The sequence below is a fragment of the Globicephala melas genome, chromosome 10 (genome assembly GCF_963455315.2).
Source record: "Globicephala melas chromosome 10, mGloMel1.2, whole genome shotgun sequence".
NCBI lineage: Eukaryota > Metazoa > Chordata > Mammalia > Artiodactyla > Delphinidae > Globicephala > Globicephala melas.
Genome location: NC_083323.1, coordinates 19,838,968 through 19,864,337, shown reverse-complemented (window position 1 = coordinate 19,864,337; position 25,370 = coordinate 19,838,968). Strand labels below are relative to the sequence as shown.

The 25,370-nt window shown below is 39.6% G+C and overlaps 1 protein-coding gene across 1 annotated transcript in view; it reads left to right on the top strand.

Moving 5' to 3' along the window:
* The window catches only part of MYBPC1 (myosin binding protein C1), a 91,985-nt gene that overhangs the window by 52,842 nt on the left and 13,773 nt on the right, over positions 1 to 25,370 (top strand). The window contains exons 9-20 of the mRNA XM_060305687.1: positions 65 to 189; positions 1,163 to 1,268; positions 2,488 to 2,654; positions 4,591 to 4,753; positions 5,851 to 5,957; positions 6,282 to 6,415; positions 12,381 to 12,540; positions 13,782 to 13,886; positions 14,646 to 14,834; positions 16,046 to 16,180; positions 21,474 to 21,641; positions 23,389 to 23,477. Coding sequence (XP_060161670.1) covers positions 65 to 189; positions 1,163 to 1,268; positions 2,488 to 2,654; positions 4,591 to 4,753; positions 5,851 to 5,957; positions 6,282 to 6,415; positions 12,381 to 12,540; positions 13,782 to 13,886; positions 14,646 to 14,834; positions 16,046 to 16,180; positions 21,474 to 21,641; positions 23,389 to 23,477 — 1,648 coding nt within the window. The remainder of the gene's footprint in view (positions 1 to 64; positions 190 to 1,162; positions 1,269 to 2,487; positions 2,655 to 4,590; positions 4,754 to 5,850; positions 5,958 to 6,281; positions 6,416 to 12,380; positions 12,541 to 13,781; positions 13,887 to 14,645; positions 14,835 to 16,045; positions 16,181 to 21,473; positions 21,642 to 23,388; positions 23,478 to 25,370) is intronic.

The window sequence follows — 25,370 nt, the reverse complement described above, 5'->3', positions numbered from 1 at the left end:
GCAATAAAGAAAAGAGTAAAATCAAGTTCACGGACTCTGTTTATCTTCCTTCTGTTTAAAACAGATACATCTTTGAACATAAAGGATGTGAAAGAATCATGTTTATCAATAACTGTGTGCTAACAGATGATTCAGAGTATTATGTGACAGCTGGTGATGAGAAATGCTCCACTGAGCTCTTTGTGAGAGGTAAAGTGAAATTTCTTACTGTAGCCATTAAGAGCCAACAGCTCTCCTTCTCTCAGGGATAATCAAAATGGAAATGATGAAGTGAGCTTTTGAGCTCCAGAGCAGAGACGGCAGTACCTCTAGAGATGGTTTATCTTGGGTGTTAGATTGGCTCTGGATTAAAGCCTCTCTGTACTGCCAGTTATTGTGTATCCTAATTAATCTTCAGGTTCGTTGAAGACTAGAAAAGCCAAAGGGAGAAAAAAACTGAGTAAAAATGCCTTGTAGTTTTGGCTCAAGCAAGCAGTACTTTGCCATATAATTGTTCTCGTGATAACTTCTGAAACCCAATAAAGTCTACTGGATAACCATTTCACACACTCAGCTGATCACAAATAGATTTCTCTTGAAACAGCTTCATTAGTAAAGTGCATCAATCGTTGGCACTGAGATCGCTGAAGACCATCATTTACTAAGACATTGTGAAAGAGCTGGAGGGTGTCAGTGAAGCCATGAATCACTTATTTTCTTTATGAGGACCTATGATTAAGGCAGCTCTGTAATCTTGAACGTCAACTATACTTCAATTAAAAAATTTTTTAAAAAGACAATTCTGCAATCTCTATCATCCGTCTAGAACCAGAAGTAGAGAATTTTAGTGTTAAAGGTTCTCCTTCCCCAGAAATGCCTACCATCTGGTATCTTATTTGCCAAAAGAAGGATATCTGATACAATGTGTCTGCTCTCTAAAACAATAATTTATTTGATTTGAAGAGTTCTTAGAAAATTGGAAAAACTTACCCAGGGTTGCCAGCTATTTATTTTGCCATGAAAAAGTCATTAAAAACCTACCTACTACCTACCACCATCTAACCATGGCTCTATGACGGATGACACTTTCTTATTGTTGGTTTTTCATCTGTGAACAAACCCAGGGTCACAAGGCAGGTTTTTGGACATTTAATGATTCTGATTTTCGTTTTTTTCACACTAGAGCCTCCAGTTATAGTGACCAAACAGCTGGAAGATACAAAAGCGTACTGTGGGGACAGAGTGGAATTAGAATGTGAGGTGTCTGAAGATGATGCCCATGTAAAATGGTAAATAGCTTTCCTGAGGTCTGTCCTTTTTTTTTTTGGGGGGCTGTGTTGGGTCTTCATTGCTGCACACAGTCTTTCTCTAGTTGCGGCGAGCAGGGGCTACTCTTCATTGCGGTGCACGGGCTTCTCATGGTGGTGGCTTCTCTTGCTGAGGAGCACGGGCTCTAGGCACACCGGCTTCAGTAGTTGTGGCGCACGGACTTGGTTGCTCCACAGCATGTGGGATCTTCCTGGACCAGGGCTCGGACCCATGTCCCCTGCATTGGCAGGCGGATTCTTAACCACTGTGCCACCAGGGAAGTCCCTGTCCATTTTTAATAGACAAAAAAAGTACCTTCATAGTTTGGAGAACAGGAAATTGCATTTACAGATATGAAAAGAATCTCAACCTCATTCGTGTTAGAAGTTTTAACTAAAACTATACTAAGATACTGGGTTTTTTTTCACCTGTGAAACAGAAAACTGAAAAAAGATCCAGAAATCTATATTGGTAAGATATAAGGAAATAGGCACTTACTAATAAATGGATGGCTCAAGGTTCTCCAGGTCTGTTTGACTCCTAAGCCCAGGGGTGCTCTATACCATGCTTACTCTCACTATGCCATACTGGCAAGTTACATGGAAAATATACTTTTATTCAAAAAAAAAAAAAAGAAAAAATACTTTTTTCATGTTATTCCTAGTAACTTTGTTGTTAAGTATCTCAGAAAAATACTTTAGACTGAGAATTACCAATTACTTTAACAGTTCTTAAAAATAAAAAGCATAGTTTTGGGGTCAGATGGGAAGTGTTTTCTCAAGTTCTCTGTGAGTAACCTCAAAATTAAAGACTAGACGATTCGGAGTCTTAAAATCTTAATTGAGAAACAGAGTCAGTTATGCAGCAGGAATCTCTAGTAATTGGTACAGGATAGATTGTTCATTCTAATCTAGAATCACAACTGTCTTTAAAGTGTATTAAAATGATATTCTTACTAGTGTGTGTCAAGAGCCCAACGTAGGTAATATCCATTGTTAGCATCTTTATCTGATTGATCTTAAATGGAAGAGTGGGCTTATGTTTTTAATGTCATTTTTCAGACAATACTTGTTACAATATTAATCTGTTGATACATTGATCCATACATTCTTTAATTCAACAAAAAGTTCTTGAGTGTCTGGTATCTGTCTCCTGAAGGGTCTTTTATAAAACTTTTTTTTATAATCTATTTTAACTCAGGTTTAAGAATGGTGAGGAAATCATCCCTGGTCCAAGATCAAGACACTACATTAAAGTTGAAGGCAAAAAACACATTTTGGTCATAGAAGAAGCAACAAAGGCTGATACTGCAGAATATTCTGTAATGACAACAGGAGGACAGTCATCTGCTAAACTTACCGTTGACTGTAAGTAAGACTTCCTTGGATGTCTTCCAAGCTGTTTTACTAGTGTCTTGTGTTTGTTAATTCAGTTTTAGGAGAGTTTCAATCTATTTGGCTTGTACTTGTGGCAATTTTAAATATGTAAAATTAGATTCCATTCCAGCTGAGTGTCTATGTCATATCAGTCAGGGACTCTAAGAACTTACTACTCAGTTTAATAGTAGAATACCAATATTGGGAAGGAAGTATAAAAATCACCTGCCAGAGAAGTTACCCAAATGGTTAAGAAATATTCCGTATAAATACATGATAAATACTTAGATATGATATCAAATCCTGATATCCTGTTTGCTTAATCCTTTGGTAACCTTTGGTTTGGTGAACTTGCTATCTCTTCAATAAACATTCAACATTCTTCAGTTACATTTGGGCTGAGAAGTTGCTCAAACTAATGGGTCTCAATTGAGAAGACTAAGCTAATTTGCCGATATGCTTTTTTTTTTTTCCACTTTTTTTTTTTTTTTTTTTTTTTTGCCGGTACGCGGGCCTCTCACTGTTGTGGTCTCTCCCGTTGCGGAGCACAGGCTCCGGACACGCAGGCTCAGCGGCCATGGCTCACGGGCCCAGCCACACCACGGCATGTGGGATCTTCCCGGACCGGGGCACGAACCCGTGTCCCCTGCATCGGCAGGCGGACTCCCAACCACTGCGCCACCAGGGAAGCCCGCTTTATCTTTTTTAAACAATTTTTTAAAAGATTTTTTTTGATGTGGACCATTTTTTTTAAGTCGTTACTGAATTTGTTACAATATTGCTTCTGTTTTTTATGTTTTGGTTTTTTGGCTGTGAGACATGTAGGATCTTAGCTCCCCAACCAGGGATCGAACCTGCACCCCTTGCATTGGAAGGCAAAGTCTTAACCACTGGAGCACCAGGGAAGTCCCCCGATATGCTTTAGAGGCGTGAAAGAATTCATGTCCTTTTCCAAATGCCCCCTAATGGTAGTCAGCTCTTAATGGCAGAGTCTGTCCCTTCCAGTTAGCCATGAAAATTAGAATAGCGAACTTCACAAGAAGATCGGTAATACATGCAGAGCAGAAACTCTGCTTCCTTATTTCTTTCTAAGTCCAGGTGCAATTCATATGATTATTGAATTATTTGGAAGTAATCGCAATACACTGCTTATGTTTTGTGGAATGATGGCCATTGTAGTGTAATATCAAAAAGTTTTTTCAACCATAGGCAGATCCTTATCTGTTTAAAGCAATTACAGTCAGTCCTGCTATAATGTAACGTATGCATTTCTAAAAATTACTGTGCTGTACAAAGTCATGCAGTAAAAATCATAGGGCTGATGGGGAAAGTGGGGTTAAGAACACAACACTCAACAATTTTGTCAGGGACACATTTTTTAAAAAATAAAATGATAAGTTATAAGAAAAAAACAGTAGTACAGTTTTACAGATGTTAAATGGTTAATAAATACTGCAATAAATACGGCACTTTACCTTGAAAAAGACCTGAAATTTGCTTGTGGAAGTGGTGTCAGAAGTGTTGCAGTTTGTGAGCTATTGTGAAGTAGTGGAAGGAGGTTATTTGAAGTTGGATGGAGAGCTGTCACCTCAGATGTGCATGGATGTGGCTCATTTAACATGGGTGAACTAAAGCAGCTGGTAGATGTTTGAGGCGTACGTGTGTGCTCTGTGCGGTCCTGCCTGACTCAGTTCAGCTGGGTGCCATTTTCTGGATTCACCTAGTCTTTCTCATGAATAAAATCATGCTTAATCGAACGTGAAATGTGTGTTATGCTCTAATTGTCCCCGAATATTTCAACTGCATTGAACAAATTCTCATTTTCAAAACAAGCATTATAGTGAAACTGTACCATTGTGAAATGACACCGTCTTGGCCTGTCTGGAATTTAGATTTGGCACTTAATAACCATCTATTATTTCTGCAGTAAAACCTCTGAAGATATTGACGCCTCTGACTGATCAGACTGTAAATCTTGGAAAAGAAATCTGCTTGAAGTGTGAGATATCTGAAAACTTATCAGGAAAATGGACTAAAAATGGCCTCCCCATTCAGGAGACTGACCGTCTAAAGATTGTTCACAGGGGAAGGTAAGTAAGCTAGGGTGGTCCCCAAGTGAGGGCTGGTCCCCATCTTCACTTCTTCTGCTTCCTAAATTACATGATTGGTAAGGATGTTTGGGGAGTACTCATAGGGAGAGGCTCTATTTCCGGTTCTTTGCTTTCAAATAGCAAGAATATGTGATTCCTCTGTTGTACATCATGTCCTACCTGTGATCCTGTACCTGTACCTTACGGTGAGGTGCTGTGTTACTTCAAAACCCATTGACTGAGTCTTTCCATATAAACATGAGCTTAGAGGATACTGAATTCTAGTTCAGGAACTGGTTGAATTGGATTCACTGTCCCTAACCAATAAGTGTCATATGACCTTTCCACAATTTTTTTTTGCTGAGGCGGGGGGATGGTTTGCATAATATCCTAGAATCTAGCAAAGATGTAGGAGAAGAGTTCTTAAACTAGGATCCATGGATTTTTAGGAGACTGTGAATGAACTTCAGGGGCCCCCATAAATCCTTTGAAATTGTAAGCAAATTCTGTGTGTACAAAAATACTTGTTTTTCTCCAGATTGAGGAGCCGTAGTGTCTATCAGATATTCACTGGCTCATGCTGCCAATAAAGTTAAGAACTATTGCTCTTATGCCAATACTTTATAATAACTATAAATGGAGCATAACCTTTAAAAATTGTGAATCACTGTGTTGTATACATGAAATATATAATAATGTATGTCAACTAGACCTCAACTTTTTTTAAAAAAAGAACTGTTGCTCTTAGGTTTGCATAAAAAGCCAAAGTCAGGTTATCCTTGGTAATTTCTTGAATCTTAAAATATGGCATCAGTGAGGTGTTATCTTCTATCCTTTTTTAAGCTATGAGATTTTAAAAAGGAACAAGAGATTCTTGCATAGTAAGCAGGCTGTATTTGTAGAGATAGTTTCATACAGCCCAAAATAAATACTGAATGTGGATCAATAAATAGGATAATTAAGGCATCACATTATTCTCAGTCTCTCTCCAGGCTGCACTAAACAAGTTAAGATAAAACCAGGTGTCTCCTCAGTTTGGGTCCTACACAGTCTAAATCTTTGCAAAGTCTTAGAAATATGTTTTTTCATTTCCTTAGAATCCACAAATTAGTGATAGCCAATGCTCTCGTTGAGGACGAAGGTGATTATGTATTTGCACCAGATGCCTACTCTGTTACTTTGCCTGCCAAAGTTCATGTTATTGGTGAGTAGATAAAAGAGATCATTGCAGAGTTGTGTTCTTGTTTTTCTGGTTTTGCTTACCTTGGAATTATATTCAAAATGTGATATTTAAAGAAAAATACATGAATTGGTAGTAATCACTAATCTTAATAGTTGATTTTTAAGAGGTCTTAACAATGAAGTAGTTTTGCAAGGTACCAGGCACCAACTACTTTGACTCCGCTTATATCCTTTTTGACTGGATAAAATATTGGTTACTACCAATGTTTAACACTAGCCAAGTACTAACCCAGATAATCACATGGAAATAACCGTCTGATAACAAAGGCCACGGTTAATATTCCAGATCCTCCGAAGATCATACTGGATGGTCTTGATGCTGACAATACAGTGACAGTAATTGCAGGAAACAAGCTTCGTCTAGAGATTCCCATCAGTGGAGAACCACCTCCTAAAGCCATTTGGAGCCGAGCAGATAAGGTTTGTTCTATACACACACACACACACACACATACACACAAACACACACACAGCCTACCCTACTCCCTGTCTCCCGTGAGTCACATGAAAGAAGGCAGCAAATAAATGTACAGTAAAGATGTAACTCCTTTAATAAAGAAAGATTACTGATTTTCAGGCAAATATAATAACTATTCATTTGCTTTTCATATTTCTGACTACCTACTATGTGACCCTGTGCATGTGCATATGAATGTTATTATGTGCAGTGAATGAGGTTCTACCTTTCCTTCTAATGGGTGTCAGGGAATGGGGTGGAAGAGAAATAGACAATGAATTATTAAATAAATAAATAAACAAAGTCACTTTGGATAGTAATGAGTGCTACGAAAATTTAAAAAAAACAAAACAAAACAGGGTGGGACTTCTCTGGTGCTGCAGTGGTTTAAAATCCGCCTACCAATGCTGGGGACACGGGTTCGATCCCTGGTCCAAGAAGATCCCACATGCCACAAAGCAACTAAGCCCATGTGCCACAACTACTGAGCCTGTGCTCTAGAGCCCGCAAGCCACAACTACTGAGCCTGCGTGCCACAGCTACTGAAGCCTGTGCGCCTAGAGCCTGTGCTCAACAAGAGAAGCCACCACAATGAGAAGCCCGTGCACCGCAAGGAAGAGTAGCCCCCGCTCGTCGCAACTAGAGAAAGCCTGCGCACAGCAACGAAAACCCAATGCAGCCAAAAATAAAATAATTATTTAACAACAACAAAACAGGGTAATATGATTAGTAAGTGACTGCATGGGGCATGAGAACAGCCTCTATGAATGACAACAAGAAACCATTTTGAGAAGATCAAAGCAAAGAGATTTCCAGTTGATGTCAATGCAAGTGCAAAGAACAAGAGGAGAGAATGCACTTAATGTGTTGGAGGAATACAAAGAAGGCCAGTGTGGCCAAGGCAGCGTGAGTGAGGAGGAGAATAATAAATAAGATTGGAGTGGTAGAGTAGAGCCGGCTCAAGTGTGACTCTGCAACTTCCTATATAAAATGTTTTAGGCACAGTAAAACTGTTCCATATGATACTAAAATTATGGATACGTGTCATAGGTTTGTCAAAACCCATAAAATGTACAACACCAAGAGTGAACCCTGATGTAAACTATAGACTTTCAAAGATAATGTGTCAATGTAGGTTCATTAATTATAACAAGTGTACCCACTCTAGTGGGGGATGTCAGTAGTGGGGAAAGTTATGTGTGTGTGGAGACAGAGGGTATATGAGAACTCTTTGTACTTTTTCCATTCAATTTTGCAGGGAACTCAAAGCTGCTCTAAAAAATAATTTGTTTTTTTTTTTTTTAATGTTGGAGAGTGTTTCCTCCTTTTCCATTTTCTGGAGGAAAAAAAAAGCTTTATTGAGCTATGGGACAACTTCAAGCAGTCAAATCTATGTGTAATTGGAGTCCCCAAAGAGGGGGACATAAAAATATATAGAGAAAAAATGGCCCCAAATTTTCCAAATTTGATAAAAACTAGAAAATCTCAGATACAAGAAGCTCAATAAAATCCAAGCACAAGGAACATTAAGACATCTACACCCAAAAAAAAAAGACATCTACACCAAGACCCATCATAATCAAATTGCTCAAAACCTGTGGTTAAGAAAAAATCTTAAAAGTAGTCAGAGGGCTTCCCTGGTGGCGCAGTGGTTGAGAGTCCACCTGCCGATGCAGAGGATACCGGTTCGTGCCCCGGTCCGGGAAGCTCCCACATGCCGCGGAGCAGCTGGGCCCGTGAGCCATGGCCGCTGAGCCTGTGCGTCCGGAGCCTGTGCTCTGCAACGGGAGAGGCCACAACAGTGAGAGGCCCGCGTACCGCAAAAAAAAAAAAAAAAAGTAGTCAGAGAAAAAGTCACATTAAACCCGTGGGAACAAAGACAAAGATGACAGCTGATCTCTCTGGAAACAAAGCAAGTGAGAAGACAGTGGAGCAACGTTTAAAGGGGGAAAAACTGTCAACCTAGAATTCTATACTCAGTAGAAATAATTATCAGAAATGAAGGCAAAATAAAATTTTTTATATACAAAAGCTGAAAGCAGTCATCTCCAGCAGACTTGCACTACAAGAAATATTAAAAGAAGTCCTAAAGTCAAAAGGAAATGATACTAAGATGAAAACATTTTCACAAAGGAGCTATCAATAAGTGGGTCAGAAATAAGAACTACATGGATAAATGTATAAAATATTTTTTCTTATTACTTAAATCTCCTTAAAAAGATACTTGGTTGTTTAAACAAAAATAGTAACAATGCACCATGGCCTTCAAACATAAGTGTAAGTAAAATTTGTAACAATGAAAACATAAGGCCGAGAGGGGAGAAAGGAAGTAAGGATTGAAAGGAGTGAAATGGATGTATGCTATTGTAAGTTTCTTTTGCTAAATGTAAAGTATCATAATACCACGTGAAGGTAGACTATACTATAAACCCTAAAGGAACCACTAAAATAATAAAGAGTTACAGCTAATAGGCCAACACAGGATGTAAAATGGAGCCACAAAAACATATCTAATGAATCCAAAAGGAGGCAGCAAAAGAGACACAAAGGACAGATGGGACAAATAGAAAACAATTAGCAAGATGATAGAATTACAAAGAAAAATAGGTAAGTTAGAGATTTTACTACTTTTCTCAATAGCTGATAGAACAAAATGTACAAGTTTTGAGAAGTACTATCAACCATCTTGATGTAGTTGACATTTATAGAACACTCCATTGAACAAAGTAGACTGGGCATTATTTTAAGATGCACGTGGAAGATTTACCAAAATAGACCACAAATAAGTCTCAGTAAATGTGAAAGGATTCAGGTCATGCAAGATATATTCTCTGACCACAGTGGAATTAATTAGAAAACAATAACAGAAAGATTTGGAAAATTTCCAAATATTTAGAAACTAAGTAGCTTTTTTAAAAAGTAACTCATGGATCAAAGAAGAAATTACAAGGGAAATTAGAAAATATTTATGAACACAACACATATCAGAATTTGCAAAATACCACTAAATCAGTACTGAATAGCCCTATACCTATGAAAGAAATGAAATTTGTAGTTTAAAATCTTTTCACAAAACAAATTCCACATCTAGATGGCTTTATTGGTTAGTTCCACCAAACATTTAAGAAAGAAATAATACAAATTCAATGCAAACTCATCCAGAAAATTGAAGAAGAGAAGATAGGAATACTTCCCAACACATTCTTCTTTTTTTTTTTTTTTTTTTTTTTGCGGTACGTGGGCCTCTCAGTGCTGTGGCCTCTCCCATTGCGGAGCACAGGCTCCGGACGCGCAGGCTCAGCGACCATGGCTCACAGGCCTAGCTGCTCTGCGGCATGTGGGATCTTCCTGGACCGGGGCACGAACCCATGTCCCCTGCATTGGCAGGCGGACTCTCAACCACTGCGCCACCAGGGAAGGCCCCCCAACACATTCTTGAAGGCCAGTATTACCCTTATAGCAAAACCAGAAAAAGACATTACAAGAAGAGAAAACTACAAATCAATATCACTCCTGAACAGAGATGAAAAAATTCTAAACAGAATTTAGCAAATCAAATCTAAAAATACATAAAAGGAACAGTACATTATATCCAGGTGGGACTTATCCCAGGAATGCAATGTAGGTTTAACATTTTCAAATAAGTTAATATAATTCACCATATTAACAAACCAGAGAAAAAATGTGGTCATCTCGATAGACACAGAAAAGCATTTGACAGAATCCAACATCCATTCCTAGTAAAAATCTCTCAGCAAACTTGGAAGTGAAAGGAACTTCCTCAGCATAATAAAAGACATCCATAAAAATGCTACAACTATAATCCTACTTAATAGTGAAAGGTTGAATTCTTTCCCTTTAAGATCAGAAAGAAGAGAGAAAAGATGTTCACTCTCACCACTTCTGTTCAACATTGTGCTGGAGGTTCTAGCCAGGGCGATCAAGCAAGAAAGAGAAGTAAAAGACATCCATTTTGGAAAGGAAGAAGTAGAACTGTCTTTATTTGCAGATGACATAATCATCGATGTAGAAAATCCAATGTAATCTGCAAAAAAATCTACTAGAACAAATGGTCATAGTAGCCTTATTTGTAATATTGAAAAGCTGAAAACAATGCACATTCTATCAGTGGGTGAATGGATAAACAAATTGTAAGAAATTCATACAAGGGAGTACTGCAATAACTTGGATGACTCTCAAAATAATTATGCTGTGTGAAAGAAGCTGGAACAAAAAACAAAGAGTATTTTTTAAAAGCCATTAAAAAAAAACCTGACAGTACCAAATGCTGGCAAGGATATGGAACAATTAAACTCTCATACATTGCTGGTGGGAATGCAAAATGGTACATCCACTTTGGAAAACAGTTTGGTAATTTTTTATAAAGTTAAGCATGAGCTTACCATAAAACTCCCCAAGGCTATTCCTAGGTATTTACCCAAAAGAAATGAAACACATGCCCACACAAAAACTCGTATAGGAATGTTTATGGCAGAATTATTTATAATTGTCAAAACCTGGAAATGACTCAAAAGTCCAATTGTACAAACATATTCCAACTGCACGTGGAATATACAATGGAAAACTACTCAACAATGAAAAGGAACGTACTAGTAATACAAGCAGCAACATGGATCAGTCTAAAAATATGCACTTGGAAGACTACATACTGTTTGATTCCATTTATATGGCATTCTGGAAAAGGGGAAACCAAAGGGGCAAATAACAGACCAGTGGGTGCCAGGGACCAGGATGTGGGGTTAGTGGGTTGCATGCCAAGGAGCATGGAGACACTGTGAGATGTGATGGACACAGTCTGTAGCTTGATTATGGGGGTGGCTACACACTCACATAAATTTGTCAAAATTCATAGATTATATATCTAAAACTATGAATTTTACTTGATGTAAATTATAGCATAAGAAACAAAATAAAACATAGAAATATGAAGAGGATAATATAACACCACCCTAAGTAAGTTATTTTTCTTTTCAAGCAGAACATCTTTTACAATCTTAAGATTAGAATTTGGCTAAACTGAGGAAATTTTTTTCTATTATAAAATGAGAATTATGAAAGCCATTTCAAGTATTCTTACCGTTGCCACAATCTTATGTTATTGAAGACTTACAAGTCCTAATCCAGACACAAAAGAGTAGAGTTGATAACAGTGGCAAATTACCCTCTTTCTAAGTTGCTTTGACCTTTCTCTGTTTTTCCTCTTTGTATATTGGCTGTCTATTATTGCATGGAAGATATGGCCTGGGAATCAGAAAAATGTAATGCTGCTTTAAACTTCTGGTGTAAGGAAGAAGGAAGGCGAGAAATGAAGGAAAATAAGAAGGGGAAAAGGAGAAGGAGAAGAAGGAGAAAAGAAAGAAAATATAATAGAAGTCTCAACCTCACTCTGTCTTTACTTTGGGAATTAGATGTTCATTCTTTCATGTCTACTGGAAGGGAAAACTCAGTACTCAACTTGTATGGGAAATTGACCCTGTGGCCTTCTTCAACCCTTTTCCGTATTTTTAAATTTCCGAGACATCTAAAGAAATGAACAAATCATTATTTAGTTTCTGATATGAGTTTAAGTATTTCTAATTTCATGTACAAAGAAACTCTTCTCCTAGAATGACACTTCTGCGCTTGTATTTTTGCTCCTCCCAACTTTCTCTTTAAGGAGTTAATGGGTAGTGAACTCTGGAGTCAAATCCCTGTTCTACCACTTCTTAGCCGTGTAACCTCGGGCCACAGTTCTTCCCGTGTGTAAAATGGGATGACAATACTTTTGTCCTTAGAGCTGGTGGAGGATTAAACTAAGAACACATATTTCAGGCATTAGCACCATGTCCAGCTTAAGTGCCCAGGCACTCTGGAGGTGTCCTTGTTGTTTGCATAGGTCATGCCACACTGTATTTCTTTCCTCTGTAGGCTATTATGGAGGGCGGTAGCCGAATAAGAACTGAAAATTACCCTGACAGCACCACTCTGGTTATTGATGTAGCAGAAAAAGATGATTCTGGTCTTTACCACATAAATCTGAAAAATGAAGCTGGGGAAGCCCATGCAGCCATCACGATTAAAGTTGTGGGTAAGGCCTCTGAGTCAGTAGACTTCTAGAATCAGGCTGACACGTCTAGATCCAAAGTAGACTTTGCAAGTTCTTGGTTCTCTCAGCTTTTCTGGGTAGCCAACAAAGAAGCACACGGTATAGTTGTATTTTATAAATCACTGCCTTTCTTTTTTTATCTTTGCCACTTCTTTATATGTCTTTCTTTCTCTTTTCTTTCCTTTTTCTTCCTTTTCCTTTCCTTTCCTCTCTTGTCTCTTTACTTGCCTAGAGGACTAGTTGAGGTGAGGAGTAGCTAAGGTTAGCCTTTTGGGGTTGCTGTCATTAGCTGTCCACAGTCACACTCCCTTTCAGTGCCCTCTACAGTCACTGACACACAATTGCTAAATAATTTCCAACATCACACTCACTGTAGAGGAGTAAGATCTGCCTTGGTTCTTAGATGACCATTTAAGTCCATTTTTCCTGATCCTGAAATCAAGTGAAATGAGTATGGCAGATTACCGGTGGTCCAAGGTCTCATGATCTCTTCATCCCACTTTAGCTTTCCCTTAAGAAACATATTACTTTTTTTTCTTTTCTCTCTCTCTTTTTTTTGGCCATGCCATGGGGCACGTGGGATCTTAGTTCCCCTACCAGGGATCGAACCCGTACCTGCAGCAGAAGTGCAACGTCCTAACCACTGGACCACCAGGGAATTCCCAAGAAACATATTTCAAATTGATCCAAAACTAAGGTCACTTTGTTATGTACTGAACTCTATTTATAAGGCATGGTAACTTGCCATTTTTGACTTGGATTTCTACCAGTCAACATCTTATACAACAACTGATGTAAAATGTGCAGTAATTAGTCCTTGATTCGGTTCTGCTGCAAGGTCACTTCTGTGGTTAAAAAACAAAAAAACAAAATCACGTCCAACATTTAGGCAATCATTTCTTAGTCACCATTTTCAAGGTAAATAACAAAAGTCTTGGGTTTCATACGGTTCTGTAATGTGACACTTAAAGGATTTGGAGACATCATTATTTTATTTGTATCGGGCTCACCTTCCCTGATTCCATATGGAGCGTGACGTTGCACCCAAATTAGTTACCCAGTGCACTTCAGTAAACATGGAAAAATAATAAGAAATAACCTTGCTTCTATGATTATCATCCAAAGACATATTTTCCAATGAACATTCTTCTTTGTGCTCTCACTCCCTCAATTTTATTTTATTTTATTTTATTTTATTCTATTCCATTTTTTGTTTGCTACAGATGTCCCTGATCCTCCAGTGGCGCCGAATGTGACACACGTGGGAGATGAGTGGTGCATCATGAACTGGGACCCTCCTCTCTATGATGGAGGGTCCCCAATCTTAGGTAACTGCGTGTTGGTCCATCTGTGGACCTGCCAGCGGAGTTGGTGTCCTCTTTATGCACATTAGTACAAAGCACATTTTAAAATACTGCATTTAGAAGAAAACTTTTAAATATCCATTCACATTGAAATATATTGGGGGATGCTTTATAAGTACTTGAGATTTAAATAGCTCTGATGAATATCATCTGATTGCCTGTCCTCTTTTTTTGTTTGACGTTTCTGTTCAATATATAATTTTGAAACAACTATAAGTCTAACTTTATTCTGGTCAGTAAATGCCTAGATCCATAGAATTATGTCTATGAGGCAATTTCTTCTAGAGTTAAATACTTAGAAGAATTTGCTTCCCCTGTGGAACAGGAACTTTCTTCTACTTGCTAATAATGAAACTCACAAAACTGGTTATTTCCCCCTTCTTACATTGCTGGGACTCAAAGCCACATCTGTTGCTCAAATAGAGTGACTATGTAAGTTTCTATGGCCTACATATCTGTGGTTTATTTTTTCTCTTCTCTTCCTAGTACAATTTTAATTTTTTCTAGTCTTATTATTTTTATCTATATCCCATGATGTTAATATTTGTATTATTTATAATCTCTCAAAAAAACCAATGGAATAAGATGGGTTAAAAATACATATATGACTATTTCACTTAGAGTGCTGAGAATATGGGAAATTTTTGAACATTCTAATATCTGACAAAGTTTAATTTTGGAGACCAAGGAAAAACTTCAGTTTCCATTTTGCGTCCCCTTCAGGTTACTTCATTGAGAGGAAAAAGAAGCAAAGCTCCAGGTGGATGAGGCTGAATTTTGATCTCTGCAAAGAAACAATCTTTGAGCCCAAGAATATGATTGAAGGTGTGGCCTACGAGGTCCGCATCTTTGCCGTCAATGCCGTTGGCCTCTCCAAGCCCAGTATGCCCTCCAAACCTTTTGTTCCATTGGGTGAGTCAAGAGAGGTGTGTCTTTGTCATGAAAATCGTTGCCCCAGATTGTGACTGCTTCCTTCTGACCTCTAACTGGAGCAGACCTGGAAGCTTCTTAGAGTGATACAGGAGTAGGAGACTAGAGGTGGTTAGGGGCAATTTTCTAAGAAATTACAAGCAACACAATAGAGTTGAATGCCTTCATAATGTAGGCCCTGGAATTTATTACCAGAATCCCAAGGACAGCTGTGGGTGGCTCTGTTTGCCCCTTCCCACTGGAAACATGTAGCTGGGCCCATTGACACAAGACTACCCCCATTTGTCCTTCTGAAAGTATAACCCAGCACCCTGGTGTAAACACTATAACTAAAACAAATTGACATCAATTCAACCAAGCACACTTGAAAGCTCGTCTCTTTGCTTTATAGTCACACTTTAAATGTTATCTATTGAACCAAAAATGTCAGTTCAGTAAAGGCAAAGAAAGAGAAGACAAGGCGTCTCCACTATTTTCTGGTAGTGAGTAGATTTTTCAATAGAAATATTTAGTACAAGAGTTTGCACTTTAAAATTAGAAAGTTATGGAAAATTTACTCTAGATCATTAGATCTCAAATTTTGACTTTTTCAACTTCCTGGGCCTCCCAGACTCCCATGTCAACCTCCCAAATGGAGGGAAATGTGGCAGCGTTGATAAAAAAATTTTCACATCTGGCAGATCTTTGCCGTAAACACAGCATATGCTCGAGGAGTCTCATTGAATTTTATTAACACGTGGGGGCTTCTATGTATATTTTTTATTATTTATTTATTTACTTACTTATTTTTAGCTGTGTTGGGTCTTCGTCGCTGCGCCTGGGCTTTCTCTAGTTGTGGCGAGCAGGGGCTACTCTTCATTGCAGTGCACGAGCTTCTCATTGTGGTGGCTTCTCTTGTTGCAGAGCACGGGCTCTAGGCGTGTGGGCTTCAGTAGTTGTGGCTCGCGGGCTCTAGAGCGCAGGCTCAGTAGTTGTGGCTCATGGGCTTAGCTGCTCAGCGGCATGTGGGATCTTCCCAGACCAGGGCTTGAACCCATGTCCCCTGCATTAGCAGGCGTATTCTTAATCACTGTGCCACCAGGGAAGTCCCTGTGTATATTTTTATTTGTATCCTAGTTCATTTTATCACAGTTCCTGTGCCATAATTCTGTACTTAATAATTTCTTCTTTTTCTGTCTCTTTTATCTCTGAAGCTGTAACCAGCCCACCTACTCTTCTGACTGTTGACTCTGTAACTGACACCACTGTCACAATGAGGTGGCGGCCCCCCGACCAGATTGGTGCAGCAGGTTTAGATGGCTATGTGCTAGAGTATTGCTTTGAAGGAAGTAAGTAACTAGTAGTTCAAACGAATACCGTCATCAATAGGTGAGATATGCCCCCCCTTTGTTGCTCTTTCTTGGGAACTCATCTCCTTCCTACTGAAAATGACAACAAGCCAAAGGTCATCCTTCTATGAAGGATGAGAATTTAGCCCTTCTTTGTTACTTGACTAACTAATTGAGCTCTCAAAAATATCCCAGGTAGGCTCCCAGATCCGACAACACGAGTGATCTAGGACATAGGAGGAGAGATTCTGATCAAACGTCAGGGATTCCCACTTCTTGAATTGGTGGAATTAAAATGTACCAAAGCAAAATAAAGTTCTAGGTAGGATAAAGCAAGTTGGAAATTCTAAACTCTATACTGAGCAGAGGTCAGCTATCAACAGAGCTGCCTAATTCTGGGTAATAAAGAGAGATTATATACTTGACCATCTGGTGATCAATTCTGCCTTCTTAAAGGGAAAAAAAAGAATAATTAAGGACAACTTTCAGTGTTTAAAAGAATCAGCATTAAATCCCAGAGGGTGTAAGAAATAGATTCAACATTGTGGCAGTAACTTGTCTCAGGATATGGGTGCATAAAAATTTAATGGCTTAAATTTAGGAGGGGAAGAGAAATAGGCAAAAAACCCTTGTTGATAGAAATAATAGAAAAAGAGAAAATGACACAAGAAAATATAGGCCAGAGTGTACCTAAAACCAAAAAAAGATGTGAAATTCACTAAAAGCTTCTTGTGTTTTTGATTTCATACTTGTCACGATTTGGAGATGGGTGAATAAAATTGCCCCAGCTCTGGACTCGGGCTGCATTCTAGGTCATGGTAGGGAAACAATCCACCAGGGAAGTTTGTTCCTTCTCCACAAATGAGAGGCCCAGACTTGGTCTCTAACTCTAAGAAAACTCTTTGGACCCCAAACTTTAACATGGATCTTACGTGAAGGAAAGAGAGACTCCAGAGCGCATTTGGGAAACCAGGAGTGTGAACACTTCCCCAGAAGGAAAACCTCTATGGAGAAGAAATTTCTAACTTTGAAGAGAAAACTGCTGAAGAAGAAGCCCCAGGCTTCTGGACGGGGGCACGCGTGGAAATAACGCATGTTGGTCGGGAGAGGAGAGAGAAAGGGAGAATAAAGCATCTTGGTAACACTCAGTTCCGTTCACATGCACTCACTCACAGAACACTATTGTTGATTTTTCCAGGGCTTAGACAGCCACTAACCAAAACCAGTGGAGACATTATAATCTTGAGTGCTTTGGAGTATGGTTTATTCCCATTCCATTCCCCTCCCCCAATTTGAAAAACTCCCAAGCCCTCCTCTCTGTTATTTATACCGCCCAGCTAACAGAACTTTTCAATCTTCTGTGTGATGAATACAAAGCTTTTGTGTATGTATGAAACAGAGCAAATTGTTTACTCTTTTCTTTCTGATAGGTTTAAAAAGTAAGAAGATACAGCAAAATGATAGATGGCTGTCATTTTGATGTTACCCACCTTAGATAAAATGCAATGAAGTGTATTTTACATAATTCTGTGTGTTGTCTGTGTAGATATATATGTATACTTGCATATACATATATATATGTACACAGTCATTATTATGTATATATTTTGCCACGTAACGTTTTGGAATTAGCTTTCTATGGAAGTTTTTTTATAACGTGTATATCTTTCTTCTTGCAGTCTTTTCTTACTTCCTTTATGTGGCTGCCCTATTCTTCATTCTCTTTTAATGGCTGTTGTCCTCCAGACTAATTTTCTGAAGTGTTTAATGCTTTTAGATATGGCAGGTTTTACTCTGTGAGATAATTCTTTCTTTCATAAGATCGTGTGTTGGTTTGGACTCTGTCTTTCTCTTGGTGTTTATTTTATTGTTTAATGCCTGCACCATTTTACTCTTCTTCCTTAAAAATTCTCCTCATGTATTAAATAACTTTCACATTCCCTTCCCGTTTTCTTTCTCTTTCCCTCAAGTAGTTCAAATATGAAGAGATGTTTTCGTTTCCCTCTGATCTTTTTTTTTAACACCTTTATTGGAGTATAATTGCTTTACAATGGTGTGTTAGTTTCTGCTTTATAACAAAGTGAATCAGTTATACATATGTTCCCATATCTCTTCCCTCTGTGTCTCCCACCCTCCCACCCTCCCTACCCTACCCCTCTAGGTGGTCACAAAGCACCGAGCTGATCTCCCTGTGCTATGCGGTTGCTTCCCACTAGCTAGCTATTTTACGTTTGGTAGTGTATATATGTCCATGCCACTCTCTCACTTTGTCACAGCTTACCCTTCCCCCTCTCCATATCCTCAAGTCCATTCTCTAGTAGGTCTGTGTCTTTATTCCCATCTTACCCCTAGGTTCTTCATGACCTTTTTTTTTTTTCCTCAGATTCCATATATATGTGTTAGCATACGGTATTTGTTTTTCTCTTTCTGACTTACTTCACCCTGCATGACAGACTCTACGTCCATCCACCTCACTACAAATAACTCAATTTCATTTCTTTTTATGGCTGAGTAATATTCCATTGTATATATGTGCCACATCTTCTTTATCCATTCATCGGATGATGGACACTTAGGTTGCTTCCATCTCCTGGCTATTGTAAATAGAGCTGCAATGAACATTTTGGTACATGACTCTTTTTGAATTATGGTTTTCTCAGGGTATATGCCCAGTAGTGGGATTGCTGGGTCATATGGTAGTTCTATTCGTAGTTTTTTAAGGAACCTCCATACTGTTCTCCATAGCGGCTGTATCAATTTACATCCCCACCAACAGTGCAAGAGGGTTCCCTTTTCTCCACACCCTCTCCAGCATTTATTGTTTCTAGATTTTTTGATGATGGCCATTCTGACTGGTGTGAGATGATATCTCATTGTAGTTTTGATTTGCATTTCTCTAATGATTAGTGATGTTGAGCATTCTTTCATGAGTTTGTCGACAGTCTGTATATCTTCTTTGGAGAAATGTCTATTTAGGTCTTCTGCCCATTTTTGGATTGGGTTGTTTGTTTTTTTGTTATTGAGCTGCAGGAGCTGCTTGTAAATTTTGGAGATTAATCCTTTGTCAGTTGCTTCGTTTGCAAATATTTTCTCCCATTCTGAGGGTTGTCTTTTGGTCTTGTTTATGGTTTCCTTTGCTGTGCAAAAGCTTTTAAGTTTCATTAGGTCCCAACAGCACATTAAAAGGATCATACACCATGATCAAGTGGGGTTTATTCCAGGAATGCAAGGATTCTTCAATATACGCAAATCAACCAACATGATACACCATATCCCTCTGATCTTGTTTCGTCCTGTTTTCTCTTGAAATTTTCTTCTTCCCTAGTTCTTCACTCTTTCATGCATGTTTTCTCAGTCTCCTATTTCACGTTCTCATCCATCGTCTCTTGATTGTGAAAATATCAACCTAGTAGCTCCCAAACAGACCATTGGCTTCAAGATGTATCTCTTTTTCAAAGTCCTAAGTAATGTGTATCATCCACATGCTTCTCGCTTGCTGCCCCTTCTCCCTGATGCTCTTAGAAGGCTTGAAATAAGAGAGAGGAGAAGGTTCCAAGAGGGGCCAGTCTAGTCCCCACCCCCCTGCTCTGTTCCTGGTAACCTAGATGGTCATCATCCCAAACTAGTGGGGTGCACCTACAGGCACTCTGTGTCAGCAGCATTCCCTCCACCCGTGTAGAATGCGGGAACCAGGACAGCTCAGTTTGCCAGATGAAGAGCTTGTTGTCATGGCAACCAGGTGCTGCCTCCTGGGCTGCTGGGGCAGTTTCCACTTCCATGGAGGGCCTTTTCATTTCCTGGTAAGACGGGGCTGGCCGTATCTCAAGTGCCCTCACTCCCAGACTCTGATGTGTGAGCCCCATAGTGGGACAACTGCGTTCCCTGGGGCCCCACAGGACCCTCCCAGGCTGAAGTAGCAGGGACAGGAGCAAGGGTAGACTGTTCCACTGTGCACTGCTCCCCTGTAGAGTCCAGAACCTGCTCCACCTTTGTCTCCAGGGTCTTGCTTTGTTGTTCTCTACCTCTTGCTCCCACAGTTGGAGGTGCCCCAGCCTCCTTTCTCCTCCTCTTCTCTGTGGCAAGTGCCTCAGGACAAAAAAACCCCCACAGTCTGAATAGAGCAGGCTGTGCCCCTCCTGAGGAATTACCCCCTCCTCTAATGTGTTTGGTCTCTTCCGTCACTGTTCTGAAGACAAATATCTTTGCATACTTTTCACACTTTACTAACAGAGAATGCTGACTACTGATATAATATTCTTCTGTTGTGAAAGTGGGTGTCTTTAATTAACATTAATGATGGATTCTCAAAGGTACATCAGCAAAACAGTCTGGTGAAAATGGGGAGGCTGCATTTGATCTACCAGGTAAAGTATTCTCTGAGAGCTCTCAAACTTTCTTACTGTATGATAAAGTTTCTGGGAATGTTCCATGCCCCAGCCTGAAGTACACCCACACACAAAAAAGCCCTTAGAGATGGAGGGGGGAGGGCGGGCAGTGAGTTTACAATGTGGGATCCAAGCTTCTTTTTATCCCCCCGTGGGCATAATAATGCATACAAACTTTGAGAACCTGCAATATTTGTAAAACCTGGATTCTGGGTTTACATTTTCTTGCTGTTGTAGACAAAGCCACCAAAAGCATTTAAAAAATCAGAACTTTTGATTGTGGTGAAAGATCGTGCCAATTCCTCATGAGGTCTTGGCTCCTGAGTTGTGGTTCCTTTTGCCGTGGATATAAGCTTCTTTTCTTCATCATTGGGAGCGTGATCAGATTCCCCATGCCCATATTAATGTCTTATAATAATAAACCAGCCAGGATAAAATGGAGAGATCATATGACTGTAAAGGTTGGTGTCTCTTATTCATAAGAATAGCATTTTCCCCTTTTTCTGAACTTTAATATATATAGATGATTAAACATCATGGTTACATCAATTGTAAACATGTACCTTGTAAAACCAAATTGGGATAAACTACTACAGAATTCCTGGGACAGTTACCATTGTTCAGGGTACCCTAGTATCCCGCATAAGAGGTTTTTCAAAGATGGCAGAATCTGATTATCATTCTTCTGCTATTTCCATTAGCCATTCTAGGCCATTTTTCATTTAACTATGAAAAATACCCAACCATAGAGTCTGAGTCCAGACCAAAGTCACATTCTCTCCAAACGATTTAATTTTGAGTAAAATACTGATTTGGAGTTGACTGTTTAACAGGATGATTTCTTTCACTAACCACCATTCTTCCTTCTTGTCTTTTCTTTCTTTTTTTTTTTTCTTAATGGATTTTAGCTGACAACTGGATAGTTGCAAACACAGAGCTGATCGAGAAGACCAAGTTCACCATCACAGGTCTGCCAACGGATGCAAGGATCTTTGTGCGCGTGAAAGCCGTGAACGCCGCCGGTGCTAGCGAGCCCAAGTACTACTCTCAGCCCATCCTTGTGAAAGAAATCGTAGGTAGGTGGCAAGCCTTTCAAAATTTTGTCTCCATTTCACATTTTTTTTAACCTTTTTCTTTCTCAAACCCTCCTATTTTGTTGTCACTCCTTTGATATTAATATCTCCTGGGAGTTAGAAATGAACAAAACTGCCCTTTATAGGCAGCGTGGGAGGTCAGCTCCCGGTTTATAACTTGGTGTGAGGACCAGATAACTACACCAGGTTCCATGAGCCAATAGGCAGCTGGGCTGCCTAGTCACAAGGGGTGGGGGTCAGCGGCGGGTGGGGGAAGCATTTCAAACACACCATACAGCAGCAAAATGGCTCAAGGGAGTCTGCGAGGTCAAAACCATCTTCATAATAATATGAACACATTGTTTTCCCTTTTCAATGCTTGGCCTCTGCACTGACGGTACAAAAGTGATGGTGTGTAAAACTGCTGGTGCCTTAGCACAGATCCAGTCTGCGCCACCAGATTGTCTGGCTGGTCTTTTCTTCCTCACCGCCATGCATTCGCAATTCAAATTAAAGGGCCAGCTTTGCCTTGGAGTGTTCTTGATGATACACAGGAATCATTAATGTTCTTAAACCTTGGTTCTTGAGGACACTTTTTTCCTATACTCTGTATGACCATGAAATGCAAAGTATATGTGAAACTCTTATGCTAAATACGGTAGTACGATAGTTGTCTCTAGGAAAAGCATTTGTAAAGCATTTGTGCAACTGAATTAGAGCCTAAACTCGCGACCTTTTCCATGAAACTCCATTCTTCCTCGAAAGAATGACAGAGTGACAAACTCTGGCTAGTCAGACTTGGGTATTTGGCACACATTTTCTAGAAAATGGATGGAGTGAGCCTGTTACTTGAAGGAAAACAACTTATAGTATTTATTGTCAACTTGTCAATGAAAAGCTTTAATCTTTGAAGCAAAAATTAAAATTATGGAAAACTGGTGTCCAAGTGACTTAAACCCCTGTTGCTTTAGCTTCTTTATCATAAAGTAAAAACAGTACCTGTGTCATAAGGTGGCTGTGAGGTTTAAATTGGTCGCTTCGTGAAAAGCGTTTATCCCAGTATCTGTTCCATACAGAGCCCTCAAGTGATAGGACCCACCTCATCCCTGTGAGCCATGAGCCTTGATTCTCTGCTTCTGATGGGTTTACAACCACATGTTCTAGTATCTTCATGGTGTTTAGTTAATGAACATTAATATACAGCGGGCTAGGGCTGCCTATTATATACTTCACCTTAGTCATAAAGGGAGAAAGTTACCATCAAATTCTAACATAATTACATAAATAATAAGTGCTAGGTGCTAAAGCATTTTTTATTATTATTTTCTGGTGAGAAAAAATGGGCAGCCCTACCAGCTAATGTGGTGACTGTAGATCTTTTATGGAATGTTCATTGGAGAATATACTCACTGTTAGAAAACTAAGAAAACAATATATAAGGTCCTAAGAGAAAATTTAGTGCTTTTCTATAAAGTTGCTTTAGGCTTATAATAAAAATAGGAAGTTGTAGTAAAATTAAGGAGGTCAGGGAGTAATCTTGTTGAGTCAAACTGTTAAAACATCTCTCCCTGAAGGAAACATTTGGAACCAAAGTTACCACCTATAACCTGTTAGTAGCCCAACTAAGATTTCACTTCAGAGACATGAGCGTAGGGAAGTCCTGGTGAGTATCATGACAAGTATGCTTATGTAATGCTGCTTCCAGTGTGTGATACTGACTGCAAAATTATGCTCTTCTACTCTCGTTCAGAGGCTCCAAAGATTCGCATCCCAAGGCACCTAAAGCAAACCTATATCCGCAGAGTTGGAGAAGCCATCAATCTGGTTATACCTTTCCAGGTAATAATTCAGTGTTGCTCATTTTCTCCTTCCCATGCTGGGGTGTTTAAGGAGTAGAGGGAGGGACTTCAGCATTTAAGTTATTCGTGATTCAGAATTACCTCAGAGGAAAGGCAGGAAAGGACGGAGGAGATTTGGAGAGTGATTAAACAACCTCCTGCTTTACAAGTACAGAAATCTATAAAAGTGTCCTGGATTTTCCTTCTGCATGAGATAAATGAGGCCTAGTCTTGTCTGAGGCTCAGGGACCATAGGGGGCCAGAGAGGAAACACCAAGGAGACACCGAAACAAGAAATGCTTAAAGATCTTTCTGGTTCTATCCATCTGTAAAAGTGATCTTCCTTTTAAGTGAAGTTCTTGGTGTAACATTCAGGAAAACAACATGTCCTTACTTCCCATGATTTCCCCAAGCCACACTCAAATCACCCAAATTCCAATGAGGGATAACTGGAATTTGAAATTTTGATGCCCCTAACTGAAATAAATGAGCATTGTTAAATCTTTGCTCCCTCCAAAGAATCTGTTGTTTATAAGATTAACCAGGCTTTGCATATGATAATCACTTTTGGTCTCTCTCTCTCTCTCTCTCTCTCTCTCTCTCTCTCTCTCTCTCTCTCTCTCTCACACACACACACACACACACAACACCCACTGCACCATTCCCTCCTTACTCATTTGATTCCTTTTATGCCTCTAAACAGTGCTGTTCAGTAGAACTTTCTGTGATGATAGGAATGTTCTGTGTATGCAACGTCCAGTATGGTAGCCAGCAGCCAAATGTGTCTATTGAGGACTTGAAAGGTGCAGCTAGGAACTAGGGCAACTGGGGAAATGAATTTTTAATTTTCCTTAATTTTAATTAGTTTTAGTTTAAATGGCCACATTGAGCTTGCGGCTGTTACGTCAGACAGCATGGCCTTAGAACTAGAATTTAGGTCTCTGCAAACATTTGGATACACACACACACGCAGAGCTGGTTCAAACACAGGCTCCCATGAAAACTAACCTAAAGGGACAGCCAGTTCAGGCCATTCTCATTGCACCTGGGGCCCAGCCTTAGAAGAGGCAGTTAGCTTCTACATACACAGCACCTGAAATCAGAACGGAAGTCAAGGAGGACGTGAGTGTGAACACAGCAGAGGAGGAAGACGATGGCTTGGCAAGGTTCCTCCCACTTCTGTCCTCCCACAGCCTAAAAAAAAAACCAGGAGTTGGCACAAGGCGGGCACCCAGGACCCAGCTCCAGCCCTGGATTGGGGCTGAATCAGCCCTCTAGTTTCCACATCATGGCAACAGCTAGGGCTAATCCCAGTTCCCAGATCTTGTTGGGAATGGGAGAGTGTATTCAGCTCTGTCCCTGGGTCTGGGAGAGGAGAGAGCATGAGAACAGGGACCTCATAGGTATGGCATCCCAGGGGCTGGTCAGCTACTAGGAAGGGGATGATGAGACTAGTATGTCATGTTTGTATATTTATGTAACCTCTAAAGTTCTCGAACCTTTTCTCATTTGAGCCCCAGATACACCTTGTGAGGCAGGAATGGCAGATTTCCTTACCCCCCTTGAGAAGGGAAGAAACTGACATTCAGAGAAGCTAAGTGACTTGCCCAAAGTCACACAGCAAATAAATGGTAGTGCCGTGAACAGAGTCTATATCTCCAGGCACTGAATCCAGTGCTTTTTTCACTCCAAACGTTATCAGAGAACTCAATTTTTTCCCCCAGTAGTTAATAGTAAATTGTACACTTAAGGAAATGAGACCTGGAACTATTTTTCCCATCTTTAACAGTATTGTTCTCTACTTCCCATATGCACATCTGAGCACCTGCAACCATTCTTCAAGCCCTGTGGGGAGGGGTTTGATGTGTGTCTCTCACATTCCTTAGCAGAACCT